This window comes from Diabrotica virgifera, chromosome 3 (genome assembly GCF_917563875.1).
Source record: "Diabrotica virgifera virgifera chromosome 3, PGI_DIABVI_V3a".
In the NCBI taxonomy this organism is placed as follows: domain Eukaryota; kingdom Metazoa; phylum Arthropoda; class Insecta; order Coleoptera; family Chrysomelidae; genus Diabrotica; species Diabrotica virgifera.
The window spans coordinates 52,341,065-52,360,136 of record NC_065445.1 but is presented as its reverse complement, the minus strand read 5'-3'; the positions used below and the strand labels follow the sequence as shown (position 1 = coordinate 52,360,136).

At 34.5% G+C, this 19,072-nt stretch overlaps 1 protein-coding gene across 5 annotated transcripts in view; it reads right to left on the bottom strand.

Annotated features, from left to right (window-relative positions):
• Nucleotides 1-19,072, bottom strand: part of LOC114349276 (uncharacterized) — a 599,066-nt gene that overhangs the window by 24,111 nt on the left and 555,883 nt on the right. For all 5 annotated transcript variants that reach the window (XM_028299624.2, XM_028299662.2, XM_028299661.2 and 2 more), the window contains 3 exons: nt 12,205-12,482; nt 2,691-3,087; nt 1,014-1,280 (listed from right to left, as the gene is read on the bottom strand). In XM_028299624.2, the coding sequence (XP_028155425.1) occupies nt 1,014-1,280; nt 2,691-3,087; nt 12,205-12,482 (942 nt within the window). The remainder of the gene's footprint in view (nt 1-1,013; nt 1,281-2,690; nt 3,088-12,204; nt 12,483-19,072) is intronic.

Sequence of the window (19,072 nt, the reverse complement as noted above, 5' to 3'; positions counted from 1 at the left end):
AGGAATCTAGGAAAACAAGCAAAGTATAGTAAACACAAAATAAATTAATTAGAACAACTTATCAACAAATCAGTTAAAAATAGTAATAGAACGAGAAAAAAGCTGAGGTTAACAAGCTATTTTAACTTTGACGTATTTAAATTCATCAATTACGTAATAGTAGATAAGGTACGTCATAGAATAAAATACGTCGTGTAATAGATTACATCAAATAATAAATTACGTCAGTTTAAAAAAAAAATGAATTTATATGCAATATATTGTAGTGTCCCTTAATGAAACAATATGGGCTTCATCTTCGTAACTGTATTTATTGAACATAAACGTTTCTTACACATAAACAATAAAAATGGATCTTAACGTAAACTTTCAAACCGCCATAATCGGCCATAAACATAAAAGTCCCAAAAGTGAGGTTATATTCCTCTTCCTTTTCACACTTCTAATTTGAGTGACAAGTGACAATCAAGCTTTCAGTGGCGCGAAATTCAAATAAGGGACTACAATATAACCTGAATTTACATGATAAAGTGGGTTCGCTTAACACTTAACGCGTTGGAAACATATACATAACACAAAAATTCCTACCCCACACCATTAAGAGCTCATATAAACTTGCCATTGCATAATTCTTTAATAAATATATTTATTTATGATAAATATATTTCTAATAAAATTTATTTATTTGACGTTTGGATTTCGATTTGACGTTTATTTGTGTCAGCCGAAACGAATACACTCGAAGGATTGTGGCGACACAAGTTTTGACTTGTGACGTCATTTCGAAGATGGTTCGTGATATCAAAATGTCGTTTTTAGATTTGGATTAAGGAGACAAAACTACATTCGAATCCATCGGTAGATCGGCTCCAAGTATTTCAGCGGCGGCAACGCACAAGCGAACGAACGAACGAACAGACTTTGCGAATTTATAAATGAAAAGTTTTCGTTGAAAATCTTATTATTCTAGAAACATTGTAGAAAAATATGTAGGTACAACAATATTAACTTACCGGTATCATGGCTCTCCCTATACTTTGCTCTACTACTTATAGGTACAGAATCAAAGTGATCACTATTTGAATCCAATGGTCCTGGTCTACGGCCACTGCTGTAGGCGGCGCTACCTCTACCAGAATCAATATTTGATGAAGACTGACCACCAGTTTTATCGTAGTCCGATGATGTGGCAGAACTAGGGTTGTTTTTCTTTCCAATTTTATTTTCTTCTTCCGTTTTTGCTGATCGTTGTCCTATATTATACACACCTTCAATTTTACCTGTCCAAAAAATTTAAATTGAATAAAAAAAATGTGTGTGTACTTTGTACGCACGTAAGAAGATATTCTTCTATTATATAGGTAATTTCAACGAATTAAATATACTTAACAGGTTATTTTTACTTTATTTAAAAATTAAACAAACTTTCTTATCTACCACTTTCAAAAAAATTTTATTAAAACAACCAAAAATAAAAAAAATATGAATCGCCCAGGATTCGAACCCGCGTCGTTCCAATCTCGGACCTAACGCCCTACCAACTACTCTAGCGAGGTCATTGCAATTGAGATGTAAGTTTCGGATATAATTACACAACACGGCGTGTAAAAATGTTATGCCTACATAATATTTTATTATTTTACTACAGAGAAACACAAATCCAAAAACACAAGAATTGTAATAAATAATACATTCACTAAAAACAATAATATAGTCTTTTAATGACTTATCTGCACGGATACAGATACATACATACCTATCTTGAAAGATTAGCAAGGAACTACATACTGTCTGTGTGCGCAGGCGCGCAGATTTATGTACAATTTTACCCTCAATCGAATCGCCGCTAAAGAAGAATATCTTCAAAAATGGTTATTATATCAAAATAAAACCTGGTCTCTAATGATTTTTTTATGTAAGTCTATAACACAGGGTGTCCAGAAACTCCCCCGAAAATCGACGATAGGAGATTCCTCAAATAATTTTAAGAGAATTTAACCCAATTCACCTGGTCCGAAAATGCATCCTAAAGGAGCTACAGCTCTTTAAAGATGGCGTCTTGTAATTAGTTTTTTTTTAAATAACTTCAGAACGCTTTTATTTAGAAAAACGAAAACTGGTACACTTATTTATCTTCCAGAGACAATCGATTCATATCTGTAAGATAAATAAACATACCAGTTTTCGTTATTATAAATAGTTTTTTTGTGAAAATTTTTAAGTCGATATTTCTAGAAAACTTTCCTACCGTTGATTGAATATGCGGAATATACGATTCTACCAACTGAAAGTAAGAGTACCTTTTAGTACGAAAATAACTCAAGATTTAATAATCCAGAGCCAAAAATGCTTAAAAGTTAAAGAAAAAAAAGTTATGCGATAAAATAACCGTTGCCCTATCCAAAGCGGACGCCTATGACCGGTACTAGATCTCTGAAAGATAAATAGGCTTACCAGTTTTTTTTAAATAGAAGCGTTCTGGAGGTATTTTAAAAAAACTAATTACAATACGCCATCTTTAAAGAGCTCTAGCTCCCGTAGGAAGCATTTTCGGACTAGATGATTTGTCGGGAGAGTTTCTGGACACCCTGTATAATAGACTTACATAAAAAAATCATTACAGACCAGGTTTTATTTTGATATAATAACAAAAATGCAAATAGTTATCACTACCATGTTTAGGAACTCACCAATTTCACCTTCTAACCTCTTTCTTGGACTTCCTTGAAGTCCATCGTTTATTTTGTGGTCCTCATCTTTCTTATGTTCGTTAACTGCTTCACTTCTAGCATTTTTATCACTTCCTGGAGGATCCAGCCGCCTCTCCTGCGAACCTTTTCGTTTTAGAAATCCACCATCGTCACTATCTTTCTCTTCATGCTTCGTTTGTGCCTCTACAATATTTCCATAAGATCCTCGTCGCATAGGCGTCGGAATCTGCGGTTGAGGCTTACGATTCGGTAGTTCTTCTTGAACCTCGTCATCGTAGGCTAGTTGTGGTTGAGAAGCTGCTCTTCTCGTTTCGAAACTTCTTTGGCGAAGATTATCACGCTCTAGTTGTTGAGCGCTACGTTTTTCAGGGGAGGTCTGAAAGGAAAGTGATATGTGCTAAATCGTCTTAGTTTTCGGGAGTTGGCTGTATACTATTTAGTTAAAAATCTTTAATATCGAAGTAAAAAACTTCTGTTGTAATTAGTTTAAGTATTAAATTAAAAATTACGTTGAAAATCCAAATGGATTACAATAGGCGAGGATATAATAAAGCACTAACATCGCCTAAACCTCTAAATTTTTTAAAGTAAGATGGATCTTTATAAAACCTTTTGCATTGGATCCGAGAGAGCTTCAGGAAAACTGTTGACTACTTGTCATGAAGACCAATGGAAAATTGCATTGTTGTAGGCAGAAAATGCATTTTCCAAAGAGTATCTCAAAGTGTTCAAAAACTAAAGATTCTTAACTTGGAAAATAATCATGGAAAAGAGTTCAATTTTCATACTCGGGGGTTGTTGAGGTTGCTGAACAGGAATATCTTGTCGGCGAAGCTAGTGCCCAGTATATACGTCGTCTATGAATTTCCATAATACTCCAGGAGACGACGTAGATACTGGGCACCAGGTACCTCTTACACCTTCTCCGGCCCGGTATTCGTGTTCAACGACCTCAAAAACCCCGGGATAATAAATTTCAACTATTTTCATAACGAATTTTCATAAAAATCCAGGAGATGACGTAGATACCGGGCATCAGGTACCTCATACAGCACCTTCGATTCAATATTCGGGATCAGCGACCTCAAAAACCACGATATAATACCGGTTGTCCACTTATATTTTCCCCGATTTTAACTGCCTATAACTTTTAAACGGCTCAAGATAGACATAGGTATATGGTTTTCGCACTAAAAGTTTTGTCTGAATGGATTGAGCTTTTTATATCGTTTTAATTACGAAAAAAAAATGGCGGATTTTTGAAAAACAGTTTGTTGACTTTTTTAATGGAACACCCACTATATTTTTTTGTAAATTGAAAGAACGGTCATTCACCTAACTAGCGATATAAAGATTTTTAAAATCGGTTGTCAAGTGACTGAGTAATTAATTTTTAAAAGGAGAGGTGCAACGTGGATATTCTCCTTTTCATGACCATTTTTCAGTGCGTCACAAATTATAGAAAAAAAGGTAAGTCCGTGATAATACACATTTATGACATTTATTCTAACATGACATTTTAGTTAAATCTGACAGTTGTCACATTTTATTTTCAATTTGGAATAAAAACAAATCAATTGTGTCTATTGCATTTATAAAATGGTATTTTCTTTGATTTGTATAGTCTTATAAATTGTACAGATTATATTGATAATATTATTATTTTATTTAATAAATAATTCTTTTTTGATTATGGCGCCATCTATCGACAACTAGAATAACTAGAAGAAATGTTATAAATGTCTGTAATCACCGACGTGCCTTTTTTTCTGTCACATACAATTTAATGCGTTAGAGAGAAATCGAAAAACTGTTAGGCACTAAAAAATGGTCATGAAAAGGACTATATCACATAACTAAATAAGTAAACAAATTGATATTATGTTATGTGATTTCCACATTGCATCTCTCATTTTAAAAATTAATTGCTCAATCATTTGATAACCGATTTTAAAAAACTTTATATCGCTGGATAGGTAAATGACCGTTCTTTCAATTTAAGAAAAATATACTGGGTGTTTCGATGAAAAAAATCAACAACGTTTTTATTCAAAAATCCGCCATTTTTTATTAAAAAGCGATATAAAAAATTAAATCCATTCAAACAAAACTTTTACTACAATAAAACATTTCACCGAAAACAGCATATTTCTATCTTGAGCCGTTTAGAAGTTATAGGCAGTTAAAATGGGGGAAAATATAAGTGGACACCCGGTATTTTCATAACGAATTTCCATAAAACTCCAGGAGACGACGCAGATACTGTGCACCAGCTTCGCCGACACGATATTTCTGTACAGCCACCTCAAAAACCCCCTGAGTATGAAAATTGAACTCATCTGCATGATTATTTTCCGAGTTGTGAATTTTTATTTTTGGAACACTTTGAGATGCACTTTGGAAGTGCATTTTCCGTCTACAACAATGCAATTTTCATTTGTTCCTCATGCCAAGTAGTCAACACTTTTCCTGAAGCTCTCCCGAATCGAATACAAAAGGTTTCATAACGATCCGTTTTAATTTATAAAATTTTGAGGTGTAATGCTCTATTTCCTCGCCTACAATATAGTTGTTCACGGCGAACGTTTTAGGACTTCTCAATCCATCTTCGGTGAACTTCGAAGTACTTGCGCTAATAACCGCAAAACCAAACAGTGGTTGGGTTTAAATTGAAGACTACATACTTAAAAGTATTAACTTAAACGACATAAAGTCGATGAAAATGGATATAACTATGCGGAAACAGTGTGTGTCCCTACAATAAATGACCGTTTTGGAGTATAATTTCCAGGGGCAACTCTGAATTGCATGAAAATTTGGATTTAGGTTCTACTTACCCTCCACTTGAAAGTTGAATTTGTACCGTTGGTTGCTTTTACGTGGGGGGTGACATTTACCCCTTCTCGCGGGGTGAAAAACGCGTGTTTAAAATAAGGCCGGAAATGGATAAATTGACTTATTTTAAGCACCTTTTGTTCTATAGAGTTTTTACGTAAGTCAATACTTTTCGAGTTATTCGCGATTTAAAATGTTGATTTTTCGACAAAAAAACTACGTTTTCAGACCGTTTTTCCCAAATAACTCAAAAAGTAAATATTTTATCGAAAATAATATTTTTAGCAAAAGTGTAGCCTATAAAAAGACGAAAAAAATGGTGTACCAGTTAAGTCTACAAATTGAGTACAAGCAAAGTTGTAGCTCATGAAAAATACGTTCTTATTCGTCTAATTCCAAATCTAATAATTCAACGCGAAATCACCGAAGAAAGAAGCGTTTTTCGGGAAAACCTTATTAACATTTTTAAAGTATCGAAAAAAAGCTTATTATTTGTTTTTTACAAAAGTTTACACCATCAAAAATAAACGAGTTACACTGAAAAAAAAAGTTGGCCCCTTTTTTTTGGTAAAAAAAATCGTGAAAACCTCCCTCTATTTAGCACCTGAATTCTAGCTAAATGAAATTAATCGTTTGGCTTTACCATCTATTTTAACTGTATGTGTATTGTTTATATGATCTGTAAGTTTAATTGGTTTGAAGTGCTTGTTTTTGAAAGCATTTGGTTTTATAGTAAAAAAAAAATTTCTAAAAATTTTTTAAAAATTTTATTTTTTCAAAATAACTTAAAAAGTATTAGTGATAAGAGAAATCTTGAAGAGTATAAAAATGTAGGTTTTGCTATTATAAATATGCTAGTTTATTTTGTTTCTCCGTAAGACAAACATTGGTTAAGATATGGCTTTTCAAAATTTGCATACACTCGTGATTAGTGACCCAATCAAGCTTTCTCAATTATAACCCTTTCAAAAATAAACACTTTAAACCGGTGAGACTGACAGATCATATAAAAAATAGATAGGTAAGTAAATTGCTTGTCAAGCGGTAGCAATTAATTTCATTTGGGGAGCTTAACACAGCGAGATTTTCATGATTTTTTACAAAAAAAAAGAGGGCCAACTTTATTTTGAGCGTAACTCGCTTATTTTTAATCCCAAAACTTTTGTTAACAATTAAATCAAAGCTTTTTATAAACACTTTAAAAAAGTTTAAATGGGTTTTTCCCGAAAAGTGCTTAATTTTTCGGTGATTTCACCTTGAAATATTCGATTTGGAATTAGACGAATAAGAACGTATTTTTCATGAGCTACAACTTTGTTTTTATTTGATTGATAGACTTTACTGATAGACCATTTTTTTGAGTTTTTTATAAGCTACAATTTTGCCAAGGATATTTTTTCGATAAAATATTTACTTTTTGAGTTATTTGCGAAAAACCGTCTGAAAACGTAGTTTTTTTGTCGAAAAATCAACATTTTCAATGGAAAATAACTCGAAAAGTATTGACTTACGTAAAAAACTCTATAGAACAAAAGTTGCTTAAAATCAGTCAATTTATCCATTTCCGGTCTTATCTTGAACGTATGTTTTTTCACCCCCGAGAACGGGTGACTGTCACCCCCCAAGTAAAAGCAACCAACGGTACAATTTCAACTTTGAAGTGGAGGGTAAGTAGAACCTAAATTCAAATTTTCATGCAATTCGGAGTTGCCATCATCAGCTAGGCGTAGGCCCGCTGCTCTCTGCCCGAAGTGACAAAACTACGAAAGCTTATCCCCGCATTGCAACTGACGTTTATGGAGTAGGTGACTAGCGTCATTTGGCAACTGAAAGGCAAAGTTTTCAACTTAATAGAAACATTAATAATATTGAAAAATATTAAAAAGAATACTAAAAGATTCTTACTTGAAAACTTATTGGTCCATTTCCCTGGTAACACCTACATGGCTTCTAACAATTGCAAGCCATATGGGTGCTGAAGCGAAGAAGACAAGAGGGAATTCAAAAACTTACAATTCACAACCCCGTCTGTTCACCTGGTAAATTCCAACGGAAAATGGACCTACTTAATCAAAGGAGTAAAGACCATTATAAAAATACAATAAAAATTCCATTTTTATTCAGTTGCAATGCGAAGTCAAAACCGTCTTATTTTTTACTTAGAACAGGGACCGCAAACCAGCACTCTAAATCGACGATTTTCGACTCTATTTGGAGTCATCATCAGAGAGACGTGGGTTTGCTGCTCTCTGCCCGAAGTGACAAAACTTCAAAGCTTATCCCTGCATTATTTTTATATTGATCTTTACTCCTTTACTCCATTTTCCATTGGAATTTACCAGCTGAACAGACGGGGTCGTGAATTGTAAGTTTTTGAATTCCCTCTTGTCTTCTTCGCTTCAGCATCCATCTGGCTTGTAATTTTTAGAAGCCATGGATAGTGTTGGAAAATTTTCTCTATATGGAGAATTTTCTAAGAATGAACCCCATGACGCTCTTAAGAATATTGTTGAAGATGAAAAAGAGGCTTTTAAAAATCATGATCTTATAGACAAAATTATGAGACGAAACAACAGTGTTCTTTGTATATAAAAAAATACAAAAACAACAGAAAACACAAAATTTCTTTGATAAAAAAATGAAATTTTCTTCTTAATAGCAAATAATCGATGTGGTATGATAAAAGATGAGACCTCAGATTCAGAATCTATTTCTATCATTAGCTCATCCTAATCATCTACAATCTGCATTTCAAAGTACTGATGAGTTGTGGGATTTTGTTTTTCACGAGTGGCCAGCTCAGTCATGGATTGGTCTACGTCTAACAATTTTAAATTGTGAGCAATAAGTTACCTTACGAACCCGTTTAGCAGTGAGCCGGTTTATTTTAGAGGAGTGGATAAAAAAACCATAAGTACTGAAACTTCTTTCAGTCGCTACACTGGATGAAGGCATGCTTAATATATCAACTACTATTTTAGTTAATTTTGTTCCAAAACATGTACCTTTTCAAAATATGATTAAGTCTAGTTTTTCGATTGATTTTACAAATGGTTTTCCAAAAAATCCCTCTTTAGACCGATAAAGTGCCAAATCTGCCATTCAGCCGACTCATCGCCATATTTTAAAGTTGCTAAATTATCTACAAACTCAGTTTTCTGAACTTGTCTTCTCTGCTTAAATGAACACCATTCTAAATATTTGCACGTTAATATTGCACCAAAACAATAAATATTGACACTGTAAATACCCTTGCTAGTGGTTCATGAGACTGGCAAAAACAATATACCTACATATTTTTTAAATTATAATAATTTGACCCGTATCTAGTTTTTATTTTTGTTTCGGTTTTTGAAAATATAGAAAATTTTTGCCGAGAATATTCTCGAGAAAATTTTCTGGCCGAGAATATTCTATTGAGAATATTCTCTTTTAACATCACTATCCATGGAAGTGTTACCAGGGAAATGGACCAATAAGTTTTCAGTTAAAAATATTTTAGTAATATTTTTAATATTTTTCAATATTATTAATGTTTCTATTAGGTTCAAAACTTTGCCTTTGAGAAAATTAAGAAACTGAATTACCCAATTCATATTATTAATACATATTCACACTATACTGAGCTTATTAAATAATCTTTAAATAATTTTTTGAAATATATTCAATGTTATTATAAGGTATTACAAGGCATTAATAATTGGAAATATTTTAACTGTAGATTCCTGGGCTCAAAATATTATCCATCCATCCGTCCAATGGCACTACAGCCCAAATCGAGTCTTGGCCTCCTTCAATAAGCTTCTCCAATCATTTCGATTTACCGCTGTTCTTTTCCATGAACGCGTTCCCAGGAAGTTCCTGGCATCCTCATCGACTTCGTCTTCCCATCTCTTTTTAGGTCTTCCAACCGGTCTTCTTCCCTGCATTCTTGCATTCAGCAATTTTCTGGGGATTCTATTCTCATGCATGCGGACCACGTGCCCTGCCCACCGTAATCTATGTAGTTTAGTGTGTTGTGCTAGAGTTGGTTCGCTATATTGCTCGTATATTATGGTTTAACTCAAATCACCTAGTCCCAAAATGCTTCCTAAGGTAACTAGAGCTCTTTGTAGATGGCGTCTTATCTATATTCCAGTGATAAATCGATTTCATAAATTGCGAATTTCTAGTACCGGTCATATATAATAGGCGTCCTTTTGGGTACGGCAACGGTTATTTTATTACATATTTTGTTTATTCTTTTACTTTTAAGCATTTTCGACACTAAATTATTAAATTTTGAGGTATTCTAGTACTAAAAGGTCCTTATTCTTTAAGTCGGTAGGATACACCGTTTTCTAGAAAAGTCGATTTTAACATTTTTCGTTTTTTGAATTTGAACAAAATTTGAAAAAAATTAAAAAAAAAAACGGGGTATTTTACCGTTTTAAAGCAAGAGTAACTGTTAGTACAAGAATACCTCATTTTAATATTCTAGTGTCAAAAATGCTTAAAAATTAAAGACGCAAAAATAATGCGATAAAATAACCGTTGACCCTAAATGGACGCAGATGACTGGTACTATAAATTAGCAATTATTAAGGAAATCGATTCATCTCTGGAAGATAAATAAACGTACCCGTTTTCGTTTTTCTAAATAGTTTTTATTTTGAAAATTTTTTTCAAATTCAAAAAACGCAATATTGCAATATTGCGTAAACGGTGTATCCTACCGACTTAAAGCGAGAGTACGATTTTAGTACTAAAATACCTCACAATCTAATAATCCAGTGTCAAAAATGCCTAAAATTTAAAGACAAAAAAGTTATGCGATCAAAGAACCGTAGCCCTACCCAAAACGGACGCATATGAACGGTACTAGAAATTCGCAATTTATGGAATCGATTTACCTCTGGATGATAAATAGGAATACCAGTATTCGTTTTTTTTTTTTTAAATAGAAGCGTTCTGGAGGTATTTAAATAAAACTAATTACATAACACCATACGAAGTTAAAAAGACACTTTCAGAAATGAAAAATAATAAATCCCCTGGCGATGACGGAGTAGTGATCGAGGCAATCAAACAAGGTGGAAATAAAATTATCCAGGTTTTGGCCAAACTTTTCACCGAATGCATTTACCAAGGAAAAACGCCTTCTCAATGGAACAATGCAGTCATTGTTTTATTGCACAAGAAAGGTGACATAACAGATCTAAAAAACTACCGTCCTATCAGTCTGCTATCACACATATATAAACTTTTCACAAAAATTATCAAAAAGAGACTGGAGGCTAAGTTAGACTTCTATCAGCCTAGAGAACAAGCTGGCTTCAGATCCGGATACAGCACTAACGACCACTTACTGGTAATAAAAAACTTGATCGAGAAGTCTGCGGAATACAACAAACCATTGGCACTGATATTCGTGGACTACGAGAAAGCGTTCGATACGATAAACCAGCAGAAAATGTTAAAAGCATTGACAGAATGCCGAATAGATTATCGCTATACTAACATGATAAAATATATCTACCACAACGCAACGGCTAGCGTAAGACTATCTGATCAACAAACAAATAAATTCTGTATACAGCGAGGAGTACGGCAAGGAGACACCATCTCACCAAAGCTGTTCACAACCCTTTTGGAACACAGTTTTAAGAAGGCAGATCTGAACGAATATGGTATCAACATAAATGGAGAGAAGCTCAGTCATTTGAGATTCGCAGATGACATCGTCCTTATAGCCGATCGTATGGATGATGCAATAATAATGTTGAACAAGTTATATCACGCTTCCTTAGAGGTCGGACTAAAGATTAACATCAACAAGACGCAAATAATGACTAATCTGGTGCTAAATCGTAATATTGTTCTTGATGGAATGAATATTGAGCAGACTGCATCTTATAAGTACTTGGGACATGAAATTCGATTGGAAAGAGATAACCAGACGTGCGAGCTCCCACGTCGCATAGGATTAGCCTGGGCAGCGTTTGGTAAACTGAGCTATGCATTTAAATCGGACTTACCCATATGCCTGAAAAGGAAAATCTTTGACCAGTGTGTATTGCCTGTACTCACTTATGGAGCGGAAACATTAACACTCACAAAAAAGGTAGTGAACAAGATTCGCATAACTCAAAGGGCTATGGAGCGCCAGATGTTGGGTGTCTCCCTGAGGGACCGAATCCCAAACGAAGAAATACGTCGTAGAACAAAAACAGCGGACGCCGTCGAAAGAATCGCGTCGCTTAAGTGGAATTGGGCAGGACACGTCGCCAGATTGTCAGACAACCGATGGACAAAACGTATTGTCGAGTGGAGGCCACGAGAAGAAGCACTACGGAGCAGAGGACGACCACCAACCAGATGGGCTGACGATCTGAAACGTATCGTCGGCAACTGGATGCAAGCCGCACAAAACAGAGAAAGATGGAAAGAGCTGAGGGAGACCTATGTCCAGCAGTGGACGCGTACGGGTTGATGATGATGATGATGATGAATTACAAGACGCCATCTTCAAAGAGCTTTAGCTCCCTTCGGAAGCATTTTCGGACTAGGTGATTTGGGTTAAACCCTACTATTTTTAGTCCAGGAATCTACAGTTAAATATTTCCAATTATTAATGAAACACCCTGTATAAACATATTCGTATTGGTATTAATCGTACCTGGACATGCGATTGCATAGGAACATAGTTTCCTTCCCTTCCAGGAACAGGTACTTGTCGTCTTTGGGGAGTGGCCACATAATTACTTTGGTAATAAAGTTGCTCTTCAGCTTGTTGTTGATTGAGCATTTCCTGAGATCTGGCTTGAGCTATGTGTTGAGAGTATTGTTGGTTCTTTAACTGCTGTTGGTACTGTTGTTGGGCGTGCTGCGCTAACATTTGCTGTTGCATGTAGTTCTGGCTATATTGTGGTGGCAGTACGGGTGGTTTAGAGTATCCTAAAAACCAATATAATAATCATTATTTTTGAAACTAATTTGAATTAGTGTATGTCATATATTGTATACAGGGTCAAGGTGAATCAATGAGGAACTGTACATATTCCTACCTCGTATGGAGACCTTTATGGGGAATATCAAATGGGCATTCAAAAGTATCTGTTTCCATAGTTAAATATTAACCTGTTTAGTGTTTTTGAAAACTGTCATGAGTTGCTCTTTTTGAAGGCTCTTACAAAGTACACCAATAGAAGACAGAAATCATGTTTAAACCAAAGGTTTCAAAATTATAATTTTTCTTGCACAAGTTTGAATTTTTAATAAATATTAACTTCTCTCTCTCTTCAATCCTGACCCCCCGGAGGGAGTTTAGTGGTCGACGTGATGTCGTGTATTGTCCGTCTCCAAAGATCTCTGTCTCTGGTCATTTCTTTTAACTCATGCATAGGTCTTTTGCATATTCATGTAATTTGATCGATCCATCTTGTTGTGGATCTTCCTCGTGATCTTCGACCTTCCACCTTTCCTTGTATAATTAGTCTTTCCATGTTTTCTGTGTTAGCCCTCATCACATGTCCAAAGTATTTTAATTGTTCAAGATGGACTTTACTGAAGAGTCGTTGGCTAACTTTTAGCTCTCTTAAAATTGAATTATTTGTCCTATGGTCGATCCAACGAGTTCGTAGCATTCATCTCCAACAGAACATTTCAGTGGCGTCTATCTTTCTTCTTTCCGATTTTCTCAGGGTTTAAGATTCACATCCGTAGGTTAGTATTGGGCATATTAAGCAGTTGATTAACCTCATATTCAACGCTCTTGAAATTTGACAGTCCTTCCATATGTGGTCATTTTTGCTGTGGAAACTTTTGTTTAATCACATCTGCGTTTTATTTCTTCCTGTAGTGACCCTGTGTTTGTTATTAATGATCCCAGATATAAGATATATAACCTCATACCGGTCAATTGTGGTTATGTGTGGATGATTGTTAGGTAGTCTATCCATTATCATGATCTTTGTCTTTGATATGTTTAATTGCACACCAAACATTTGACTTTCATTTTCAACCGATCCGAAATCTTCAAAACTACCATTTCACGTTTAATTATTGCCAATTTCATTGCCAATCTTTGAAGGAAGACGGTGCAATGAGAAGAAGAAGAATAACAGCTAACTCACATAAAAAACTTAAGGCACACAAATCTCTAATGACATAACCAACACCAAAATGAAAATTGAAAACTGTAAACCATTCTTGCTGCTTAGTTGTGTATTTTCTGAGAGCTTTATTGGAGTTATCATAAACTATTGTTTGTTTTTTAACCAAGAGGAGTGATTCAAATTTAACGCGCAGTAATGCTTGTTTCTAATTGGTCCAACAGCAGGCAAGTTTACTCCACTGTTATTAAATTTTGACACTAATGACATTTACGAAATTTTGGCACTTCTGTCATTTTATAGGTTAATTAAGAATATCGGCGATTTTTTGTATTTTCTGCATTATTCCTTATTTTTTAAGATTTTTAGTCTATTTTGATATAAAAACAGTTGTTTTTAGAACTCTTTAGCGATGTGTTAGTATAATATAATATGTATGGATTATCATCGAAAGCTGATATGATCAACGAAAAAAGAAGATGAATTTGGTGACTTTTCTAGTAACTTTCTTGGGTGTGAATTTGTCTTTTTAGTTTACTCCTCTTGGTTAAAAAATCAACTATAGTTCAATGAAATACTGTTAATACGTTTACCCTTCTAATAGTCTAGTCGCAACGTAGGGGTCCCGTGGACACTTTTAGTTCGCCGCGATTTGATGGTGGTATTATAGGTTTTTTGGGTCTCTGAATCCAATGGAAGTGGTCTGGAAGCCCAAATGTGGTGCGTTTAATTGTTATTAACAAATTATGGTAAAATTAGGTGTTTTTCAGGAATTATTAGAAGCCCTGTAAATAAATTGATAGTCTTCCCTGCTTTATTTTTGGTCGCTGAATCGATGCGACTAGTCGCGATTACTCAAAATATGTTATTTTGTTAATAACAAAATAATAGTTTATTCGCCGAAAAGCTCGAAATGCGCTATCTACAGCAAGTTTGTAGTCTTTTTCATAGTATTTTTATATGCTAAATAGATTGCCACTAGTCGTGATAGCTTAAACCACATTCCGACTTTGTTATTAATAAATTATTGCAAAAATAACGGTCTAGGACGTTCACTCACGGTTTTTGCTCTAAATTTTAAAAAACCTTTTGGATTGACATGAAATTTGACATACACGTAGCTAACATGTCAAACAAAACAAGTGATATTGTGACGATGTCTACTTTTACCCTGGGGGGTAAGTTTCATCCCTTTTCGGGGGTGAAAAAAGAAACCTTTAAAATAAGTCCGGAAGTGGATAAACTGATTAATTTTAAGCAACTTTTGTTCTGTACAGTTTTTTCACTAAGTCAATACTTTTCGAGATATTTGGTTTTTTTTGTTGAAAAATGAACATATTCACTCGCAAATAATTCGAAAAATATTGACTTAGTGAAAAAACTGTATAGAACAAACGTTGCTTAGAATTAATCATTTTATCCAATTCCGAACTTATTTTAAAGGTTTCTTCTTTCACCCCCGAAACGGGGCGAAACTCACCCCCAGGGTAAAAGCTCACATTGGCACAATATCACTTGTTTTGTTTGAGATGTTAGCTACGTGCATGCAGAAATTCATGTCATTCCAAGTGGTTTTTTAAAATTTAGAGCAAAAACCGTGAGTAAACGTACTATAAACCGTTATTTTTGCAATAATTTATTAATAACAAAGTAGGAACGTGGTTTAAGCTATCACGTCTAGTGACAATCGATTTAGCTTATAAAAATACTATGATAAAGACTACAAACTTGCTGTAGATAACGGATTTCGAGCTTTTCGGCGAATAAACAGTTATTTTGTTATTAACAAAATAAGAACACATTTTGAGTAATCGCGACTAGTCTCATTCGATTCAGCAACCAAAAATACACTAGAGAAGACCTTAACACTATCAATTTATTTACAGGGCTTCTAATAATTCCTGAAAAACACCTAATTTTACCATAATTTGTTAATAACAATTAAACGCACCATATTTGGGCTTCCAGACCACTTCCATTGGATTCAGCCACCCAAAAAAAACCTATAATACCACCATCAAATCGCGGCGAACTAAAAGTGTCCACGGGACCCCCTATGTTGCGACTAGGCTATAAAACAGACGTACACAAACGTTCTTCGTATATTGAATATTTTATATAGATGAAATAAACAGTAGATATGATCAGGACTTTGTTCTGATTAGTTCTGGGGCAGTCTGTATATTGAACTAAACATGTTATCAAATCCTATATAAACTAAACAATTTTTCTTCTAAATAGTCATAGGCATCATTTTTATTTATAGTTAAAAATATATTAAATCTTTAAAAAGGGTAAACCCTGTAGTTGGCTGTATACCTGCGATAAATCAACGTGGAATGAAGTAAACACTTCTGTTGTATATAGGTATATGAATATATTAAAATCCTTAAAATTTATCCACAAGGGAGTGGAAATACAAAACGTTTTCGGTCAAACTGACCATCATCAGTGTAAACGTCCAGTGTACAAGTAATTGTCACTAGCCACTTCAATAGGTGTAAAAACCTATAAATAACATTATTGCTACATTATAGTAGTCGACATTAAGTCGATGTCTTAAGATTATGAATATCACATGTGGATGTATGTCATCCTTGCTCAGAAATTGCACAAGGTTGTTGTGATCAGATGAGAAGTTTACAACCAACTCCTGGATTTGGTTGTAAACCTCTGGAGACCCAACTGGAGTTGGTTGTAAACCTCTCACCTGATCACAACAGCCTTGTGCAATTTCCGAGCAAGAATGACATACATCCACATGTGATATTCATAATCTTAAGACATCGACTCAATGTCGACTACTATATAGCATATAATGTAGCAATAATGTTATTTAGAGGTTTTTACACCTATTGAAGTGGCTAGTTACAATTACTTGTACACTGGACGTTTACACTGATGATGGTCAGTTTGACCGAAAACGTTTTGTACTTCCACTCCCTTTTTTTTCTCTGACTCTGGCCTTGGTTTAGAACTAGAACCTTTAGCCACGTAATTGTATAACTTATCACTAACTCAGGTGTAATGTGTAGTGTGTGTATGTTGAGTAAGTGTCTTGTTACTTTGAAAAGTCGACGTCATTGTCTTTGCAAAGAGACGCTAATTATATCCGAACGTCTGCGGTCCCTCCGGTGAGTACCGATCCCACAAGGACAGAAACTATTTTCATTTATTAATTTATAATAAATGAAAAAATTCCTGACCCTGGTGAGATTCGAACTCACTACCATTCGGAACTTTCGATCCAAAGGTTAGGCGCTCTTACCACTGAGCCACACAGGGGGTTTCACTTCCTTGTGGATAAATTTTAAGAATTTTAATAAATTCATATACCTATAATATCCCTTACACTCCCGAAACAATGTAAGTTGACATATAAAGTTGTTCAGTCTATTTTTCAATTTATATGGGAACAAAGAGGTATACTAATTTTTTTTCAGAATTTTGCTATGTCACTTTGACAGATTTTATTGATACTCACGATTGTGTTTCCCAGGAGTATATGCATGACATGCACAATTGTGTGACTGACACATTTGTGAGTACTGGGAGTGTATGACTACTCCCCTAGAAAACAAAACAAATAAATTATAACATTTTACAATATTTATTAGTAATATTAAGTACACATAATATTGTCATTTATTACAAATGTTAATAACTAGTATATTTTTAACACATTATTTGTTGTGAAAGTTAAAAAAACAATTTTGATTTTTGCTCATACAGAGATAAACTTTACGTTTGCTACATGAAACTCTTGACCTACTCTTACAGGATTCCAATCTGCAACATAAAGGATTTTTTAGATCTTCCAAGACAGGCCAGTGATTAAAACCATCATATCTTTTGTCAGTGCAAGGTAAAGGTGACGGTCTCATTTTCTTTGGACGAGGGTCTTCATGTTCATCTTCTGTGTCCACGTTTTCTGTATTTGGACTTTTCGTTCCACATAACAAATAATCTGCTAATTCTAAGCGAAAGGATAATAAATCTTTAATATCTTTTGATTTGTATTGGTTACTTCGGCAGTCGCGACGGTATTCCATCCAACTGTTAACAATAGCTAAATCAAATAGATGTAGGATTACCTTTAATGTCCATTTGCGAGTTTTGAAGCAAGTTCTAACACTCGATCATCTGATCGCTGATATCAACTAAACCCATCTTTTCGTTGTAAATTTTAATTACGTTTGGACATGGAACCTCTACACGACTAGCACTAGCTTTATCCCATCGTTTGCTAAATGTGTGGGTTCTTGGCCAAAAGCCGTAGATGCCATTAAAACGGATTTATTATCTTTCCATTTAGTGATACATATCTTCTGATCACTGCTAACAACCTGCTCAGAATCGCCTCTTTTTATCTGATTATCTGTTTTAAATGTAAATCCTTTAAAACGATTGTTCATAATAGTTCCTGTGCCATGTATATGTAGCTCATATAATTTGAGCAACAAAGGTATCGTCGAAAAATATCCGTCAAAGAATACAAAGCTATTAACCGGTAACGTTTCCACTAGCCTAAGGATGAATGACGGTCCGAGTCCCAGTTCTTTATTTCTTAAATTAGTACTTGTTCCTTGATATATTTCAAAATCTAGGACAGTACCATCACTTTTTGATAAAACAAAATTTTTTAAACCCGCAGGTCTTGGTTTATTTTTTACATATTGCCGAAGAGCACATCGACCAAGAAACGGAATCATCTGTTCGTCTATTGAGAATGCAGCTCAGATTCTCTCTTTAATTCCCGACATCGGCTTCTGACTAAATCGATCATTGGCTGAACTCTCCACAGTCGATTATTTTTTTTTAATTTCTTCTGTTACCGTGCATACATCCACAATATGAAGATTGACTCTCAAGAGGTACAACCTATCTCTTGGAATTGCATCCGCAATTACAGGAAGTTTAGAGCGACTGCTCCAATATAAATGAATTCGAGGGAATTTTAAACAACCAATCACTGCATGGATTCCAAAAATTTTTTGGGTTACTTTGGGTTTAAGTTCCCTTCCGTGTTTTTGTAAATAAAATTGTGCAGTACGTTCTGCACACAGTTGAAAAAATGAGTTTCCTAAATACTTTTCAAAGTAACACCATGGTGTTAAAACTTCAGTGGGATCTGGAAGTATTGTTTCAGGTATATTTTCATTTTTAAATGGATTAGTTCTACCCCAATTTAGCATTGATGATTTTTGGAGATTTTGTACAGTACTGGGAACTGCTGAATCATTTTCGTCTCCACTTTCAGCAGATTTATCACTTTCTTCAATCTCATCATCTTGTACAGACAAATTCTCCTCTTCAGACGGTACCCAATCATCATCATCATCTCCGAGTTCAATTTCCAAATCGGAATCAATTTCATCCAGCAGTTCGTAGATTTCATCTGGATGAGCAGCCAGTCTCGCCATGTCAACTTTT